Source organism: Oncorhynchus kisutch, linkage group LG5, assembly GCF_002021735.2.
Source record: "Oncorhynchus kisutch isolate 150728-3 linkage group LG5, Okis_V2, whole genome shotgun sequence".
NCBI lineage: Eukaryota > Metazoa > Chordata > Actinopteri > Salmoniformes > Salmonidae > Oncorhynchus > Oncorhynchus kisutch.
In genome coordinates this window covers 46392265-46411362 of record NC_034178.2, presented here as the reverse complement: position 1 = coordinate 46411362, position 19098 = coordinate 46392265, and the positions used below count along the sequence as shown (strand labels likewise).

Sequence of the window (19098 nt, the reverse complement as noted above, 5' to 3'; positions counted from 1 at the left end):
AAGGCCCTTATCCCCCACAACAACTGCTCCATGTGCTCTGTGGCAGCCCACTGATCCAACCTCTCCATCCTTAATGTGTATGGGTCTTTCGGCAGGGTTGGGATAATGTGGAAGTCAAATTTCCTTTGATGAATAAAGTGATCTTAATCAAACCATGTGCTACCATATCATGAAGATACATTTACTCAAAAGACGAATGACATATACATGTAACATTACACACTATACACACATAAAAACATATTACATCCATACAGTACTAGTGCAGAAACACATCCTAGAAGCACATAGACACATGATATCCTGCATCTGCCTGAACAGATGCGATCTTAGCCAAGCAGACAGTGGCTGGACAGCAGCACAACCTCCAATCCAGTCTTGAGTGATTTACTTTGGCATCAGATCAGTGAACACACCCAGACACACACAGACACACTCACCAGAGAAGGCTGGTGGAAGGAGCTATAGGAGGACAGGCTCATTGTAGTGGCTAGAATGGAATCAATAGAACGGTATCAACCACATCAAACATATGGAAAACACATGTTTGACTACGTTCTATTTATTCCAAACCAGTCATTACAATGAGCCCATCCTTCTATAGCTCCTCTCACCAGCCTCCACTGACACACACACTCCGCCTTCTCCAGTGACGAAGTCGAGAGAGAGCATCAATCTGACATGGTTTGAAAGGCACTAAAGTGTTAAATCACTGCCAAACTCTATAATTATCCACCCCTCTCTCCTTCTCTCCTTTAAGACAGTCCTGTCCTGTCGATTATTCCCTGTTCTCTCTCCTTATTGCTTTTCTCCCCCAAATGCAAATGTTTGGCTGAGGAGAAGATCAATGGTAGCGTAATAGCTTATTGGATTGTACAGGGGTTATGAGAGAGGTGGAGGAGACATGGAGAAGGAGAAGGAGAAAGAACGAGATCGAGGGAGAGAGAGAAGTGCAAGAATAGAGAGATGGAGTGAGTGAGACAATGAAACAGAGAGAAAATCTGACTATGTTGACATGCAGATTGATATATTGATAGATTGATATATTTTCTCTACTTTCTCCCGACACCACGAACATCATCATGTTATAATGGAATAATGAGTTGATAAGATGATGAAGGTAATGACCGTCTGTTCAATACAGTATTGTTGTACTGTAACACAACTAAGGTGATTTGACAATTTACACTTTAATTTGACAAATGGACACTTTTACTTTTTGTCTGTAAACAACAGCTGAGCTGACACTGAATACGTGATCATGTTAAACTCCCTAGAGAAGGGTCCCCCCGCAGGACGCATTTGGCCCACAGCTGATTTTATTTGGCCCACAGGTTTTTGGGTGAGGGGGACATAAAAGACTGTAAAACACCAGCAAATCAGCTCGGAGTAATTTTAATTATGGATATCTGTTCCAAAGTATTGCCATGCATAATAGAGAGATAAACGTGATCATATACTGTACAAAGGTAAGTAAGGTTTGAAATGATTACAGTTTAGTCAAATATTATATCTGTTTGTGCTTCCTGTGGTCATCTTGTGGCCAGACTACAAATGATTTGTCATTATGTTCTGGCCCCCTAACCATCCGCTCAATAAAAAATTGTCCCTCTGCGGAATCTAGTTGATGATCCCTGCGCTAGAGTCTAAGAACCTGCGGCTGGATCTAGTTGATGATCCCTGCGCTAGAGTCTAAGAACCTGCGGCTGGATCTAGTTGATGATCCCTGCGCTAGAGTCTAAGAACCTGCGGCTGGATCTAGTTGATAATCCCTGCGCTAGAGTCTAAGAACCTGCGGCTGGATCTAGTTGATGATCCCTGCGCTAGAGTCTAAGAACCTGCGGCTGGATCTAGTTGATGATCCCTGCGCTAGAGTCTAAGAACCTGCGGCTGGATCTAGTTGATGATCCCTGCGCTAGAGTCTAAGAACCTGCGGCTGGATCTAGTTGATGATCCCTGTGCTAGAGTCTAAGAACCTGCGGCTGGATCTAGTTGATAATCCCTGCGCTAGAGTCTAAGAACCTGCGGCTGGATCTAGTTGATGATCCCTGAATTGTTTTAAGAAAGTCATACTAAGTCATACCAAGGATGCATTTAAGGACACCTGTAGGTATCCCAAAAATATATACAAAAAATATTTGATGAAACATTGAATTTGGCCTTACTGCTATTAGCAACTAGAAATGCATTGAATAACAGATTCATACCTGGCAATGAGATGTATCAAAAGACATTGTGTCAAGGTCAATCTTTTTTCAAAAGAAAGTATGTTTTGGTGTTTGCCCTATAGGCCTATCTGAGCGATATAAAAATATACTGCATTTTACACCTTTTATTTTGGCACTAAAGTACAGTGCATTTCGGAAAGTATTCAGAACCCTTGATTTTTCCACATTTTGTTACGTTACAGCCTTAATCTAAAATGGAGTATAAAAAACTAATCCTCATCAATCTACACACATTTATTTTTAAATGTACCTTTATTTAACCAGGCAAGTCAGTTATTAAGAACAAATTCTTATTTTCAATGACGGCCTAGGAACAGTGGGTTAACTGCCTGTTCAGGGGTAGAACGACAAATTTGTACCTTGTCAGCTCGGGGGTTTGAACTTGCAACCTTACGGTTACTAGTCCAACGCTCTAACCACTAGGCTATCCTGCCACAATACACTCTAATGATAAAGAAAAAAATGGGTTTTCGAATATCTTGCAAACGTATTTTTTTTAAATACAGGAAATATCATATTTATATAAGTAATAACAGCCTTTACTCAGTACTTTGTTGAAGCACATTTGGCAGCGATTACAGCCTCGAGTATTCTTGGGTAAGATGCTACAAGCTTGGCACACCTTTATTTGGGAAATTTCTCCCATTCTTCTCTGCAGATCCTCTTAAGGTCTGTCAGGTTGGATGGGGAGTGTCGCTGCACAGCTATTTTCAGGTCTCTACAGAGATATTCGGTCAGGTTCAAGTCCAGGCTCTGGCTGGGCCACTCAAGGACATTCAGAGACTTGTCCCGAAACCATTCCTGCATTGTCTTGGCTGTGTGCTGAGGGTCATTGTCCTGTTGGAAGGGGAACCTTCGCCCCAGTCTGAGGTCATGAGCGCCCTGGAGCAGGTTTTCATCAAGGATCTCTCTGTACTTTGCTCTGTTCATCTTTCCCTTGATCCTGTCTAGTCCCTGCCACTGAAAAACATCCCCACACCATGATTCTGCCACTATCATGCCTCACAGTAGGCATGGTTACAGGGTTCCTCCAGACGTGATGCTTGGCACTCAGGCCAAAGAGTTAAATCTAGGTTTCATCGGTCCAGATAATCTTGTTTCTCATGGTCTGAAAGTCTTTAGGTGCCTTTTGGCAAACTCCAAGCAGGCTGTCATGTGCCTTTTAATGAGGAATGGCTTCTGTCTGGCCACTCTACCGTAAGGCCTGATTGGTGGATCGCTGCAGAGATGGTTGTACTTCTGGAAGGTTCTCCAATCTCCACAGAGGAACTCTGGAGCTCTGTCAGAGTGACCATTGGGTTCTTGGTAACCTCCCTTATTAAGGTCATTCTCCCCCGATTGCTCAGTTTGGCCAGGTGGCCAGCTCTAGGAAAGGTCTTGGTGCTTCCAAACTTCTTCCATTAAGAATGCTGGAGGCCACTGTGTTCCTGGGGAGTTTCAATACTGCAGGAATGTTTGGGTACCCTTCCCCAGATCTGTGCCTTGACCTTTCCCCCAATCCTGTCTCAGAGCTCTACGGACAATTCCTTCTACCTCATGGCTTGGTTTTTGCTCTGACATGCACTGTCAAATGTGGGACCATATATAGACAGGTGTGTGCCTTTCCAAATCATGTCGAATCAATCGAATTTACCACAGGTGGACTCCAATCCAGTTGTAGAAACTTCTCAAGGATGATCAATGGAAACAGGATGCACCTGAGCTCAATTTGAGTCTCATAGCAAAAGGTCTGAATACTCATGTAAATAAGTTATTTCTGTTTTTATTTTTTATAAATTTGCAGAAATTTCAAAAAAACTGTTTTCACTTTGTTGTTTTGGGGTATTGTCTGCAGATTGATGAGAAAAAAATAATGTTTAATCCATTTTAAAATAAAGCTGTAAAGTAACAAAATGTGGAAAAAGTCAAGGAGTCTGAATACTTCTCGAATGCACTGTACTTCCATACTTCTATTCATTTTTTAACTGGTACCGGGTTACCTTCAGGCGAGTCCCATGATGCTTATGGGGGATGTAGAGCAAAACAACTGACATGTACATCTTCGTGAGAGTCTCACCTTCTGATCATATTAGTTTGTAGCCCAAACCATTCAGACTCTACAGACAGAAATTGACCGATCGGCGGTATTGCCTTCAGACGAGTCCCGTAAAGTTGTCAGTGTCGTAGAGCAAAACAGTTTACAGTGCCAGTCAAAAGTTTGGACACACCTACTCATTCAAGGGTTTTTCTGTATTTTCACTATTTTCTACATTGTAGAATAATAGTGAAAACATCAAAACTATGAAATAACACATATGGAATCATGTAGTAACCAAAAAAGTGTTAAGCAAATCAAAATATATTTTATATTTGATATTCTTCAAAATAGCCACCCTTTGCCTTGATGACAGCTTTTCACACTCTTGGCATTCTCTCAACCAGCTTCATGAGGTAGTCACCTAGAATGCATTTCAGTTAACAGGTGTGCCTTCTTAAAAATACATTTATGGAGTTTCTTTCCTTCTTAAGCCAATCAGTTGTGTTGTGAGAAGGTAGGGTGCTATACAGAAGATAACCCTATTTGGTAAAAGACCAAGTCCATATTATGGCAAGAACAGCTCAAATAAGCAAAGAGAAATGACAGTCCATCATTACTTTAGGACATGAAGGTGAGGCAAGTGCAGTCGCAAAAACCATCAAGCGCCATAATGAAATTGGCTCTCCTGAGGAAAGAAAGACCAAGAGTTATCTCTGCTGCAGAGGATACGTTTATTAGAGATACCAGCCTCACAAATTGCAGCCCAAATAAATGCTTCACAGAGTTCAAGTAACAGACACATCTCAACATCAACTGTTCAGAGGAGACTGCTTGAATCAGGTCTTCATGGTCGAATTGCTGCAACGAAACCACTACTAAAGGACATCAATAAGAATAAGAGACTTGCTTGAAACAAGAAACACGAGCAATGGACATTAGACATGTGGAAATATGTCAATTGAGTCCAAATGTGAGATGATCAGATGAAGATGAACAGATGATTTCCGCATGTTTGATTCCCACGTGAAGCATGGAGGAGGTGCGATGGTGCTTTACTGGTGATACTGTCTGTGTTTTATTTAGAATTCAAGGCACACTTAATGGGCATGGATACCACAGCATTCTGCAGCGATAAGCCATCCCATCTGGTTTGCTCTTAGTGGGACTACCATTTGTTTTTAAACAGAACAAAGACCCAACACCCTTCCCGGCTGTTTAAAGGCTATTTGACCAAGAAACAGTGATGGAGTGCTGTGTCAGATGACCTGGCCTCCACAATCACCCGACCTCAACCCAATTGAGATGGTTTGGGATGAGTTGGACAGCAGAATGAAGGAAAAGTAGCCAACAAGTGCTCAGCATATGTGGGAACTCCTTCAAGACTGTTGGAAAAGCATTCCAGGTGAAGCTGCGTGAGAGAATGCCAAGAGTGTGCAAAGCTGTCATCAAGGCAAATGGTGGCTAGTTTGAAGAATATAAAATATACTTTGATTTCTTTAACACTTTTTTGATAACTTCATGATTCTATATGTGTTATTTCATAGTTTTGATGTCTTCACTACTATTCTACAATGCAGAGAATTGTGAAAATAAAGAAAAACCCTTGAATGAGTAAATGTGCCCAAACTTTTGACTGGTGCTGTTCGTGTTCATTAGAGTCTCACCTTTCGATTGTGGGGTCATATTTGGACGCTACAGACGTTTTCATGAGAAGACCCATTTTCGGGATGTCTTGGTCTGAAGGCTGAAGACAGATTTTGATAATGGTAATAAAATGTTGATGCTGGCACAGACATTGATTCTAGGGGGATAATTCTTAATATCCACTGTGCTGACTCACAGATGACAGACACTTGACACAACTACTCACAGTGACAGACTGAAGATGGCCTTGGGATGCTTCATAGAGATGTTAAAATATACTGTAAATTATGATTTTCTTTTTACATACAGAAATTATATACAAATAAAAAATGTATTATAGGATTGCTACCTTACTACTTTAGTGTAATGCTTATGTTGATGTACTGTATCTCATTTGATCTTGACACAATGTCTGACCTCCATGAATTCCCAGTCTCCCCCGACAGTCTAGCAAGAGCACATGGCTCACAGACACTCATGAACACACACATATACACACACGTTGGTTTTACTGTTCAAGTGAGGACCATAAAATGTATTCCCATTAAAAATCTGATTTTTCCTAAACCCTAACTTTAAACCTTAGCCCTTAACCTAACTCTAAAACTAAACCTAACCCTAACTCCTAACCCTAACCCTTAACCCTTAACCTAACTCTAAAACTAAATCTAACCCGAACCCCTAATCCTAACCCTAACTCTTAACCCTAACCCTAACCCTTAAACTAACTCTAAAACTAAACCTAACTCTAACTCCTAACCCTAATCCTAACTCCTAACCCTAACCCTTAACCTAACTCTAAAACCAAAACTAAACATAACCCTAACTCTTAACCCTTAACCTAACTCTAAAACTAACCCTATCCCTAACTCCTTACCTAAACCTAAACCTAACCTCTAAACACTAAACACTTTTGGGGACCAGTGAAATCCCCGGTATTATTTTGTTTAACTATCCTTGTTAGGGCTTTTGGAACCCAAAAGGATAGTAAACGTTAGACCACACACACACACACACACACACACACACACACACACACACACACACACACACACACACACACACACACACACACACACACACACACACACATTTGTTTTACTATCCTTGTGAGGACCAAACGTCTGTAACCCTAGTGATAAACCAAACCCCTAATCCTAAAAGACCCAATTTTCCTTGTGGTGAACGGTGAAATGTCCCCACTTGTCCGAATTGTCCTTGTTTTACTATCCTTGTGAGGACTTCTGGCCCTAATAAGGAAATAAGGATAGTATAACCAACCCCCCTCCCCCAGACTCACCACCCCCATGCACATACACAGCTGTGACTAAAGCTGCTGAAATTGGCAATTAATTTACCCGATTCAGATGTAATGATCACAGAGGTAATGTCAAAGTCAGTGATGTAGTCGAGCCTCTCAGTATTCCCTGCCTATCTCTGTCTCTATCTCTAACTCTATCTCACTCCGATCAGGGGAACCAGAGGCTAATGATGTGTCTCCCCACCATCTCCCCCGATGAAAACCTGATAAACGACAACGTCGCAAAGTCCCCATAAACCACTGCATCGAGCCCAATGCTACTCACTCACTCACTCACACACACACACTGTGAATTATTTTTGCATTAAGCTGAGCACATGATGATGCCAGTCTGCCCACATCTTCATGTAAATGCGGCTGTTGCTGCACAGCCGGCTGTGAGACGAGCTAGCTACCTACTGTACTGGATTACCACAGGCTCCTGAAAAAAGGCTATGTAACTGCTGCCAGAGAGCACGGAGGGGAGGGCTGAGATGATAGCATAGCATGAGACAATTATGGACGGACTACAGATCCCTTATCCACTGCATCTGCTGGATTTGTCTTGTCCATTGTGAAGTGACTTACTCTGCGCAGACAGACATTCAGGAGATAGATGATTACAATTATTATCAGGGCAATAAATCGCACAACGCATCAGTTACAGAGATCGATTGCTATTTAGTCCTCAGTTGCTCTGCAGACAAAATACTGCTCAGGAAAGTATTCTATACGCAATTGCTTGTCACAGAACCACAGTGCTAATGTTTTTGTGCAGGGGAAAGATAATTCTCTCTCTGTGTCGCATTCTGCCGCTGTGAAAGACTGGGAATGAAATCATATTTTACTGCAGCTTAGCTTACCCTCCAGCCAAACGCAGCTATTTCGACCTACGCAGGGGGCACACACGCAAACATCCACATGCAGGCAAACACACATATACATGGTAACTGGTAACTTTACACACACACACACACACACACACACACACACACACTTATGAATTATTATAGTTGTCATTGGAAATGAATACATGCATATATAAGGCAGATTTATTCAGTCAGCTCCTAGAATGAGATGTTCTCTCATTATCTCTCCTCCAGTCCTAAACTATAATTACAGTGCCATCAGAAGTTGATTCTTAAAAGACACACAATAACTACCAGGGCACAACGTGTTCCTGTCATATCACCTCACTGGCCTGACATTCATTCACATAATGATCTATTAGTGTTCCTCTGGAGGCTAGTTCAGCAGTACAGAGAGAGAGAGAGGCATAGAGGATGTGAGGGAGAATACATAGTTAACTTCAGTCTTCACCGGGCTTTAATGATAGATGTTCTGCACCTCAGTGGTCAGGTTTAAATGCTGCCTCAGAGCTCACTGGGAACTTTGACAAGTGCTCACTCTGTGTTTGGGGAAGAATGTGAGTTTGGGAAAGTTTGGAAAAACTGTGTGGGATTTAGAAGCGCGTATGTGATTTATAAGTATTTTTTTAAATACAATTCTGCACTGTCTTCAGACAATGTGTGTGCTGGAGAGAAAAACAGTGTGTGTAGGTATATTCAGTCATTGAATGGGTTAACGTGCTCGTGTTTTAATGTGTGTGTGTGTGTGTGTGTGTGTGTGTGTGTCTGTGTGTGTCTGTGTGTCTGTCTGTGTGTGTGTCTGTGTGTCTGTGTGTCTGTGTGTGTGTGTGTGTGTGTGTGTGTGTGTGTGTGTGTGTGTGTGTGTGTCTGTGTCTGTGTGTGTGTGTGTCTGTGTGTCTGTCTGTGTGTGTGTGTGTGTCTGTGTGTGTGTGTGTGTGTGTGTGTGTGTGTGTGTGTGTGTGTGTGTGTGTGTGTGTGTGTGTGTGTGTGTGTGTGTATGTGTGTCTGCTAAGCTTTCACTGTGCAGTAGTTGAACACGACTATACTCTCTCCCTGCCGCATCAGACTCCTCTGCAGTTATACATTTCATTCACTCTTTATTAATGAATGAAATGTTATACACACATTCAGTACCGTACACTACACATGTACAGAGTACTCACACACACACATCTAATCTGTCTCTTACACACATGCACATGCACACACACACCCATGCACGCATGCACACGCACACACACACACACACACACACCACACACACACACACACACACACACACACACACACTCACACACACTCACTGATAAATTGGCTGATTAGATGTGTTGTTAGGCTACTGAGGGCATTGTGATGATGATGATGCAGGGCGGTGTTCTACTGAAGGCATTGTGATGATGATGGTGCTGGGTGGTGTTCTACTGAAGGCATTGTGATGATGATGATGTAGGGCGGTGTTCTACTGAAGGCATTGTGATGATGATGGTGCAGGGCGGTGTTCTACTGAGGGCATTGTGATGATGATGGTGCAAGGTGGTGTTCTACTGAAGGCATTGTGATGATGATTGTGCAGGGCAGTGTTCTACTGAAGGCATTGTTGTGATGATGGTGCAGGGTGGTGTTCTACTGAAGGCATTGTGATGATGATGGTGCAGGGCGGTGTTCTACTGAAGGCATTGTGATGATGATGGTGCAGGGCAGTGTTCTACTGAAGGCATTGTGATAATGCTGGTGCAGGATGTTGTTCTACTGAGGGCATTGTGATGATGATGGTGCAAGACAGTGTTCTACTGAAGGCATCGCGATGATGATGATACAGGGTGGTGTTCTACTGAAGACATTGTGATGATGATGGTCCAGGGCGGTGTTCTACTGAAGGCATTGTGATGATGATGGTGCAGGGTGGTGTTCTACTGAAGGCATTGTGATGATGATGGTGCAGGGTGGTGTTCTACTGAAGACAGTGTAATGATGATTGTGCAGGGTGGTGTTCTACTGAAGGCATTGTGATGATGATGGTGCAGGGTGGTGTTCTACTGAAGGCATTGTGATGATGATGGTGCAGGGTGGTGTTCTACTGAAGGCATTGTGATGATGATGGTGCAGGGTGGTGTTCTACTGAAGGCATTGTGATGATGATGGTGCAGGGTGGTGTTCTACTGAAGGCATTGTGATGATGATGGTGCAGGGTGGTGTTCTACTGAAGGCATTGTGATGATGATGGTGGTGCAGGGTGGTGTTCTACTGAAGGCATTGTGATGATGATGGTGCAGGGTGGTGTTCTACTGAAGACAGTGTAATGATGATTGTGCAGGGTGGTGTTCTACTGAAGGCATTGTGATGATGATGGTGCAGGGTGGTGTTCTACTGAAGGCATTGTGATGATGATGGTGCAGGGTGGTGTTCTACTGAAGGCATTGTGATGATGATGGTGCAGGGTGGTGTTCTACTGAAGGCATTGTGATGATGATGGTGCAGGGTGGTGTTCTACTGAAGGCATTGTGATGATGATGGTGCAGGGTGGTGTTCTACTGAAGGCATTGTGATGATGATGGTGCAGGGTGGTGTTCTACTGAAGGCATTGTGATGATGATGGTGCAGGGTGGTGTTCTACTGAAGACAGTGTAATGATGATTGTGCAGGGTGGTGTTCTACTGAAGGCATTGTGATGATGATGGTGCAGGGTGGTGTTCTACTGAAGGCATTGTGATGATGATGGTGCAGGGTGGTGTTCTACTGAAGGCATTGTGATGATGATGGTGCAGGGTGGTGTTCTCCTGAAGACAGTGTAATGATGATTGTGCAGGGCGGTGTTCCATTGAGCGAGCACCTCCATAATTTGCCCAGCTGCACCCCACTGAGACAGAAAATAATAATAATGATGACTGGCTGTTTGTCTTATTTATGGAACACCTTAACCAAACCCAAGGACACCTCTCACGATAGAGTAAACAACAAACACAGGACATCTTAAAACGTCTGAAGTAAAAACATTACAAAAGGTAGTTGCAGAACAAGCACACTGATGCATTAAGAGTGAAACAGACAAAGGTCAAATAAATGCCTAAGAAGAGAGAACCAGATAAAACCACAAGACATCACGACAGATTAAGAGGCCAAGATAGGACAGAGAACAAATATGCGTTTTTGTATGTTCTTGGATTTAAAAGAGGTTATTTCTATCGTCCTAATAACTTTTGGTGGAGAGTTCTGCATTCTTAGTACCACAACATTGAATGACCTGCCACCAAAAGACGGCAGCATGTTTAGGACAGCAATCCAGAGGTCTGTGTTTGATGATCAGAGAAGTAAGGTTACAGACAAGCACATTTAGATAGGGCACTATGTGGATTGGGTTACCCTCCTACCTTAAATCATTATTCATTGTCATGTCACTTTCTCTTTTCATTTCATTTTCTCTGTCACTCCCTCTCTGGTGCCTTTTCTCCAACCCCATAGAAGTGGAGTCTCAGTAAAATGTCTGAAATGATGTGTGTTCTGCCGATCACTACTCACAGACCCAGCAGTCAATCGCATCTGATTAAGATTGAGAGACAGGGATGGGATAGGGTGGGATGGGGAGGAAGGCAATAAGAGATTAAGGAAAAGGTAAAGAGAGAGAGAGTGTAACAGCATTGGGGCAGAGGGAGAAGAACAGGGGGAGGTCAAAGTGGAGGAGAGAGAGGAGGGGAGGAAGTAGATGAGATGGATTGAGAGAGAGAGCTGTGTTGGTGGGGGAGGGGGGCATACTGCATACTTTGAGGTGAGCCCAAGGTGACCACGGGTTAATGGACAGAGGATTTACCATCTGATGGTATCTATAGCAATGCAGCTGAGCTCACCAAGAGAGAGAGAACAGTATTCAAGTCAATCAATGCATTTAAGACTGCTGGTATAGCCATGCAGGTGGGAGACGGCTACAGAGAGAAAGATAATGCTGTCAACAACTGCACTGCACATGTAGGCTACTGTAGGGTCAGTTCTGTCATTGCGCTAATAATATAGTCAGACCCAAGGCTATATACGTGTATGAAATGTTGCCAACGGTGTGGTCAATCTTAATGATCCGGTTACACTACATTAAATGTGCTTTATTTCAACATCTGGTCAGGGTCAGTTGAATGGAAATTCTGTGTGTGTTTTGTGTCTATTGGTCCTTGCAGAAATGTGGTTGGTGTTTCCTGTGTATGTAATACTCTGTGAGTGTCTCATTGGAGTCATTGTGTCATCTGGGCCAGGGTCAGTGTTGACCAGTCCCGGAGTGACTGCAGTGAGTTGTGCTGTCAGAGTGTGTGTCAGTGTGTTTGTCAGTGTGTGTGTGTGTAGGGCTCTGCTCCAGAACGGGCTTAACCCAGGTCACAGCTACTGAGACGAGGTGACAGGGACAAATGAGTCACGCATTACAGAGGGGCAGGACAACTCAAATCCAGCCAAGTCAGCCCTGTGTGTGTGTGTGTGTGTGTGTGTGTGTGTGTGTGTGTGTGTGTGTGTGTGTGTGTGTGTGTGTGTGTGTGTGTGTGTGTGTGTGTGTGTGTGTGTGTGTGTGTGTGTGTGTGTGTGTGTGTATTTCTGTTGTCAGAGTTCTTTCTCTTAAACATGTTCTATAAAGAATGAAAGACATCCCTGTGAGTTTGACCGTATCTAAGCTGAAAGTCTCTGCTAGCCTGCTGGTAGCTTTGTGACAATAAAAAGAGCCTTGACCAGTGTCCTGCATGGCTCAGTTGGTAGAGCATGGCACTTGCAAAGGCAGTGTTGTGGGGTTTGATTCCCATTGGGGACTAGTATGGAAAGAAAGTATGAAACTGTATGTTGCTCTGAGTAAAAGCATCTGCTAAAATGTACCAGAAAATGTGAAAATGTGTATCAGCCTTTCAAATACATGGGAAGGCAGTGAAATATACCCATCTTAAATGTCATTATGTTTCATCCCTCACTGCCTTGCCTTTATTTAAAGGTCATGATGTTGTTTATGGACCACTTTTGCCTTTGGACGGCTGGAGTGTGCGGGTGTGTGTGTGTGTGTGTGTGTGTGGGGGGGGGGGGGGGGGGGGGGGGGAATAGTGGCTCTCTAAATAAATAACGACCTAAAACTCTCCAGTCTAAAATATTCTTAAAGGAAATCTAGCAAAGGTTACTAAACTATATTCACCATTCCCCCTGTGCAAGAAGCTAGCATTATCATATTAGCAGGCTCCAGTGCTGAATACCGAAATTAGCAGTTTCAATAAATAGTACTCCTCTTTCTATTCTGGTTAGCGCCAGTTTGCAATGTTTTGTGAAGGGAGTAGTACACAGCGTTGCACGAGATCTTCAGTTTCTTGGCAATTTCTCACACTGAATAGACTTCATATCTCAGACAAGAAAAGGCTGAAGAGTTTTAGAAGAAAGTACTTTGTTTCTGGCCATTTTGAGCCTGTAATCGAACCCACAAATGCCAATGCTCCAGATACTCAACTAGTCTAAAGAAGACTAGTTTTATTGCTTCTTTAATCAGTACAACAGTTATTCAGCTGTGCTAACATAATTGCAAAAGGGTTTTCTAATGATCAATTAACCCTTTAAAAGTATTAACTTGGATTACCTAACACAACGTGCCAACAATGTCTACACTGTATTTCTGATCAATTTGATGTTATTTTAACTGGCAAAAAAATTACTTTTCTTTCAGGAACAAGGACATTTCTAAGTGACCCCAAACTTTTGAACGGTAGTGCACATGTGTAAGGTCAAACTGACAGCTGACATGTTTCTTTGAGGTTATCATCTCCTTCCAATGGTGAGGACATTTACACTGACAACCAGGCATCACAAACACTTCCTTCCTTCCTTCCTTCGTTCCTTCCTTCCTTCCTTCCTTTCTCTCTCTCTCTCTCTCTCTCTCTCTCTCTCTCTCTCTCTCTCTCTCTCTCTCTCTCTCTCACCCCCTCTCTCTCTTTCTCTCTCTCACCCCCCCTCTCTCTTTCTCTCTCTCACCCCCCCCTCTCTCTCTCTCTCATCACCCTCTCTCTCTTCTTTCTCTCCACACAGCACTATTCCTCTCTCATTGTCAACATAATTAACTGTCATTACTTAGACCATGGACGACTGTTTCAGACTGCAGGCTGTAGGTGTCTCCTTGTGGAGGAAAATGATATGTCATTCACCATACATGTCATTTAGATCATAGGTCAGACAGTATATGTTTAAAGATCTGACGTGGCTGAAAGTGGGAGTTTCCAGCCACAACACGGGAAGAGTCTTCAGGATGTACTCAAGGTCAATTAGAGATCAAAGGGAAATATATGGCTCTGGGTAAATGCATCCATATGCACACACATAAACACACACTCTCAAACAAGCTAGCACAATATGCACACACACACACACACACACACACACACACACACACACACACACACACAGTGTTGGCAGAAAGGACATCAAGCTGTATTGCATTCCGGGCTTACTGGACACTGGGTCAATAATGTATTCATCCTCTCCAAGCTTCACTAACCTCAGTGAAAAGATAGAGTGTGTGTGTGTGTGTGTGTGTGTGTGTGTGTGTGTGTGTGTGTGTGTGTGTGTGTGTGTGTGTGTGTGTGTGTGTGTGTGTGTGTATCTATGCATATTGTGCTAGCTTGTTTGAGAGTGTGTGTGAGACTCATGAATGTGTAGAACAAACAGAGGGGCCTCATATTCATATCTTGTAGATTGACTCTCTGCTCTCTATCTTGTAGATTGACTCTCTTGTAGATTAACTCATTCAATTAACTGACAATCCAATGGACTGTGTGTGTGTGTGTGTGTGTGTGTGTGTGTGTGTGTGTGTGTGTGTGTGTGTGTGTGTGTGTGTGTGTGTGTGTGTGTGTGTGTGTGTGTGTGTGTGTGTGTGTGTGTGTGTGTGTGTGTGCAAGCATGCGTTAAGCAATGTGGGTCTGAGAGCGTGAGAGCTCGTTAACAGACTGCTCCTCTGCTCCTCCACTGTCTCCCAGTCCTCCTGAATCTACTTACCATTGTGATCATTCTATACTCATGTAGTATACTAAACCACTACGCAGCATAAAACAACTATACAACGGTAATACTAACAGGAGCTTATCAGCATAAAACAACTGTAAAACGGTAACACTATATGAGCTTATCAGCATAAAACAACATATCAATAGTCATTCATCCCTCTTAGCTCTCTTCCTGAAATCACCTTTTTCCGATGAGCCGTTTCTTCCTGGTCATACCATTCACCCTTCATTTGATAGTCCACTTATTTAAAAACAGTCAGAAATCAAATCCAAATCAAATCAAAGTTTATTGGTCACATACACATGGTTAGCAGATGTTATTGCGAGTATAGTGAAATGCTTGTGCTTCTAGTTCTTACAGTGCAGTAATATCTAACAAGTAATATCTAACAATTCCACAACAACAGTGCTGCTGTATGTAATCTTGATATGTTTTACATATGATGATAGTAGTTATTTATGTGTACAGTACAAGTAGCCTACCCACACAACAGTATAAACTTGAACACAGCTTAAAATACCGTCTTTACCAGCTAATAGATTTTTCCTTAGTTAGTGCCACCTGGAACCTTACCCCAATAGAGAGATAACGAATTACAGTCTGGGAAGGCCAAAACGTAACCTAAATACAAGGACTTTATCAACTATGATCAATCTGCCACTTACCCAGAAGCATCCTGTAGTACCCTTCCACTCTCCCCCCGTCAATTCCAGTTTAGATGCTCTGTTTAAGGATCCTCTCTCCTGCCTATGACGTTTATCCTCTTTCTCTGAAATGCTAGCTATTCTTTACTTCTCAGAGGAAAACATTTTCAATTATGGAGGATTCGTCCAACTCCTCAACTGTCTGTCTGTCTGTCTCTCTGTCTCTCTGTCTCTCTGTCTCTCTGTCTCTCCAGGTGAAGGTCTTCAGAAACAGGGTCTGGTTGTTGCAGTTATGTGACTTTGGTTGTTGCAGTTGAAAGGTGATGCTTTGGGAGCACCACTGCCATCCAAACCTCAGTATAAACCACCACTGTATTCTCCAATGCAGTGTTAACTGCAGTGTATCCCCGGTGATGAATTTACTCCAGCAGTAGCAACACCAGAGAATTCACTCTGACAGAACCTCTCTTCAGTGGAGAAACCTCTGCACTACCGCACGCCTGTGAAACACTGCCAGCCTCTCTCTCTCTCTCAATTTTTGGGGGGTTGGGTATAACCTAAAGGCACCTTACATTCCTGTGCTCTAATTGGTGGAGGTCTGGGCCAATCAGAATGGTCTGTTCGTAGCGCTTTCTGGGGGTGTTAGAATCAGGAGGCAGACGTTAGCCAGAGTAATAATACTGCTGTCGCTTTTGCTCTCCCCCTCTCTCTGTCTCCCTCTCCTCCCTCGCCCCTCTCTCTGTCTCCCTCTCCCCCTCGCCCCTCTCTCTGTCTCCCTCTCCTCCTCGCCCCCTCTCTCTGTCTCCCTCTCCCCCTCTCCCCTCTCTCTGTCTCCCTCTCCCCCTCGCCCCTCTCTCTGTCTCCCTCTCCCCCTCGCCCCTCTCTCTGTCTCCCTCTCCCCCTCTCCCCTCTCTTTCTCTCCCTCTCCCCTCTCTGTCTCCCTCTCCCCCCTCTCCCCTCTCTCTGTCTCCCTCTCCCCCTCTCCCCTCTCTCTGTCTCCCTCTCCCCCCTCTCCCCTCTCTCTGTCTCCCTCTCCGCCTCGCCCCTCTCTCTGTCTCCCTCTCCCCCTCGCCCCTCTCTCTGTCTCCCTCTCCCCCTCTCCCCTCTCTCTGTCTCCCTCTCCCCAACTCCCCTCTCTCTGTCTCCCTCTCCCCCTCACCCCTCTCTCTGTCTCCCTCTCCCCCTTTCCCCTCTCTCTGTCTCCCTCTCCCCCTCGCCCCTCTCTCTGTCTCCCTCTCCTCCTCGCCCCTCTCTCTGTCTCCCTCTCCCCCCTCGCCCCTCTCTCTGTCTCCCTCTCCCCCTCGCCCCTCTCTCTGTCTCCCTCTCCCCCTCGCCCCCTCTCTCTGTCTCCCTCTCCCCCTCGCCCCTCTCTCTGTCTCTCTCTCCCCCTCGCCCCTCTCTCTGTCTCTCTCTCCCTCTCCCCCCTGTCTCTACCCATCAGTGTCTCTCTCGCTCTTGCTCTCTCTCTCTCTTGCTGCCTTTAAGGGAATTTAAGTCGTCCCTTTTACCTTGTTTCTGACAGCACAGTATCATATATGAGACAGAATTTGCTCAGGGTTTTCCATTTCGAATAATTATTTCCTATTTGGTGTGTGTGTGTGTGTGTAGAATCCATCCTCTGGTTCCCTGTATTCATCTTAAGTTAATTTTAAGCTCCCATCAGTGTTTAGTATTAGTGTGTACTGTGTGTATTAGTGTGTATTAGTAGGTACTGTGTGTATTAGTGGGTACTCTGTGTATTAGTGTGTACTGTGTTTATTAGTAGGTATTGTACGTATTAGTGTGTACTGTGGGTATTTGTGTGTACTGTGTGTATTAGTGTGTACTGTGTGTATTAGTGGGTACTGTGTGTATTAGTGGGTACTATGTGTATTTATCGGTACTGTGTGTATTAGTGGGTACTGTGTGCATTAGTGGGTACTGTGTGTAATTAGTGTGTACTGTGTGTGTTAGTGGGTATTGTACATATTATTGTGTACTGTGGGTATGTGTGTGTACTGTGTGTATTAGTGGGTACTGTGTGTATTAGTGGGTACTGTGTGTATTAGTGGGTACTGTGTGTATTAGTGGGTACTGTGTGTATTAGTGTGTGCTGTATGTATTAGTGTGTACTCTGTGTGTTAGTGTGTACTGTGTGTATTAGTGAGATACATGCAAACTGACCAACGATGAAGGGATGAGGTGGAGGAAGGGTAAAGATTGAGTGACATGGCAGGATGAAGGAAGAGATGAACTGTTTTTAGAAAAGAAAAAGAAAATGATAAGGTTGACAGTGGTGTCACAGGCAGAGGTGCTGAAAAAATACATAAATTAGAAACATATGGGAAATACTGACATCAATGTCCTGCCGTCATCCAGCTGATTACATACACGGCATTGTAATACATGCCCATTGTGTTCAATCAACCATTTACACTAACAAACAATGTTTCCAAATCCCTCATTAATCTGACCTCAGATCCCTATTGTGATTCAGCATGGAGTAGCCCATCCCTGACTCAGACCATTTCTCACTTTGATGTGGCTAAAAGGCATCAGTAAAACCATTTTTTTCTGTATCTGGGAAAGGTTACAAAGTATCTATTTATAGTGTAAGATTGGTCCTCTTGGCCGGAGTGTGTATGTGTGTGCGTTCCTGTTTCAGTCGTTTGAAGCGTTTGTGTGTGTGTGTGTGTGTGTGGTGTGAAGGCTATATGGTTTGCTCATTAGTAGAGTCCCGTGTGAATAATGCAGGTAGGGCTGTTGTTGTGGCTAATGGTCCAGGTGCTAATGGGGCTGTCTCCTGTGTCTCTGGGCCAATGGGCAGACAACTGCACAGCTTTAATGGATGTCACCATGAGAGCCTGAAACCAGACCTTTCGGCTCGGGTGACACACCAGGGAAAGAAGGGAGGTGTGTGTGTGTGTGTGTGTGTATGTGTGTGTGTGTGTGTGTGTGTGTATGTGTGTATGTGTGTGTGTGTGTGTGTGTGGTGTGTGTGTGTGTGTGTGTGTGTGGTGTGTGTGTGTGTGTTGTGTGTGTGTGTGTGGTGTGTAATGTGTGTGTGTGTGTGTGTGGGTGTGTGTGTGTGTGTGTGTGTGGTGTGTCGTGTGTGGTGTGTGTGGTGTGTGTGTGTGTGTGTGTGTGTAGTGGTGTTTATGTAAAGGAATATCAGAACAGAGTCTGAATAGGAGTGAAGACTAGAAGTTCAGCGTGTGTGTGTTGTGGTTGTGTGTGTTGTGTGTGTGTGTGTGGTGTGTGTGTGTGGTGTGTGTGTGTGTGTGTGTGTGGTGTGTGTGTGTGTGTGTGTGTGTGTGTGTGTGTGTGTGTGTGTGTGTGTGTGTGTGTGTGTGTGTGTGTGTGTTATGAAAGGAATATCAGAAACAGAGTCTGAATAGGAGTGAAGACTAGAAGTTCA

General features: G+C 43.9%; 1 protein-coding gene across 2 annotated transcripts in view; it reads right to left on the bottom strand.

The window, feature by feature from the left end:
- LOC109890231 (zinc finger protein 385A-like) overlaps positions 1–19098 on the bottom strand; it is a 110483-nt gene that overhangs the window by 82413 nt on the left and 8972 nt on the right. The window contains exon 1 of one of the 2 annotated variants that reach the window (XM_020482217.2): positions 15723–16318. The exons of the other annotated variant lie outside the window; for it this stretch is intronic. Within the exon in view, the coding sequence (XP_020337806.1) occupies positions 15723–15732 (10 nt within the window). The 5' untranslated portion in view covers positions 15733–16318. Of the gene's footprint in view, positions 1–15722; positions 16319–19098 lie in introns of those variants that run through there. 2 annotated transcript variants of the gene reach the window in all.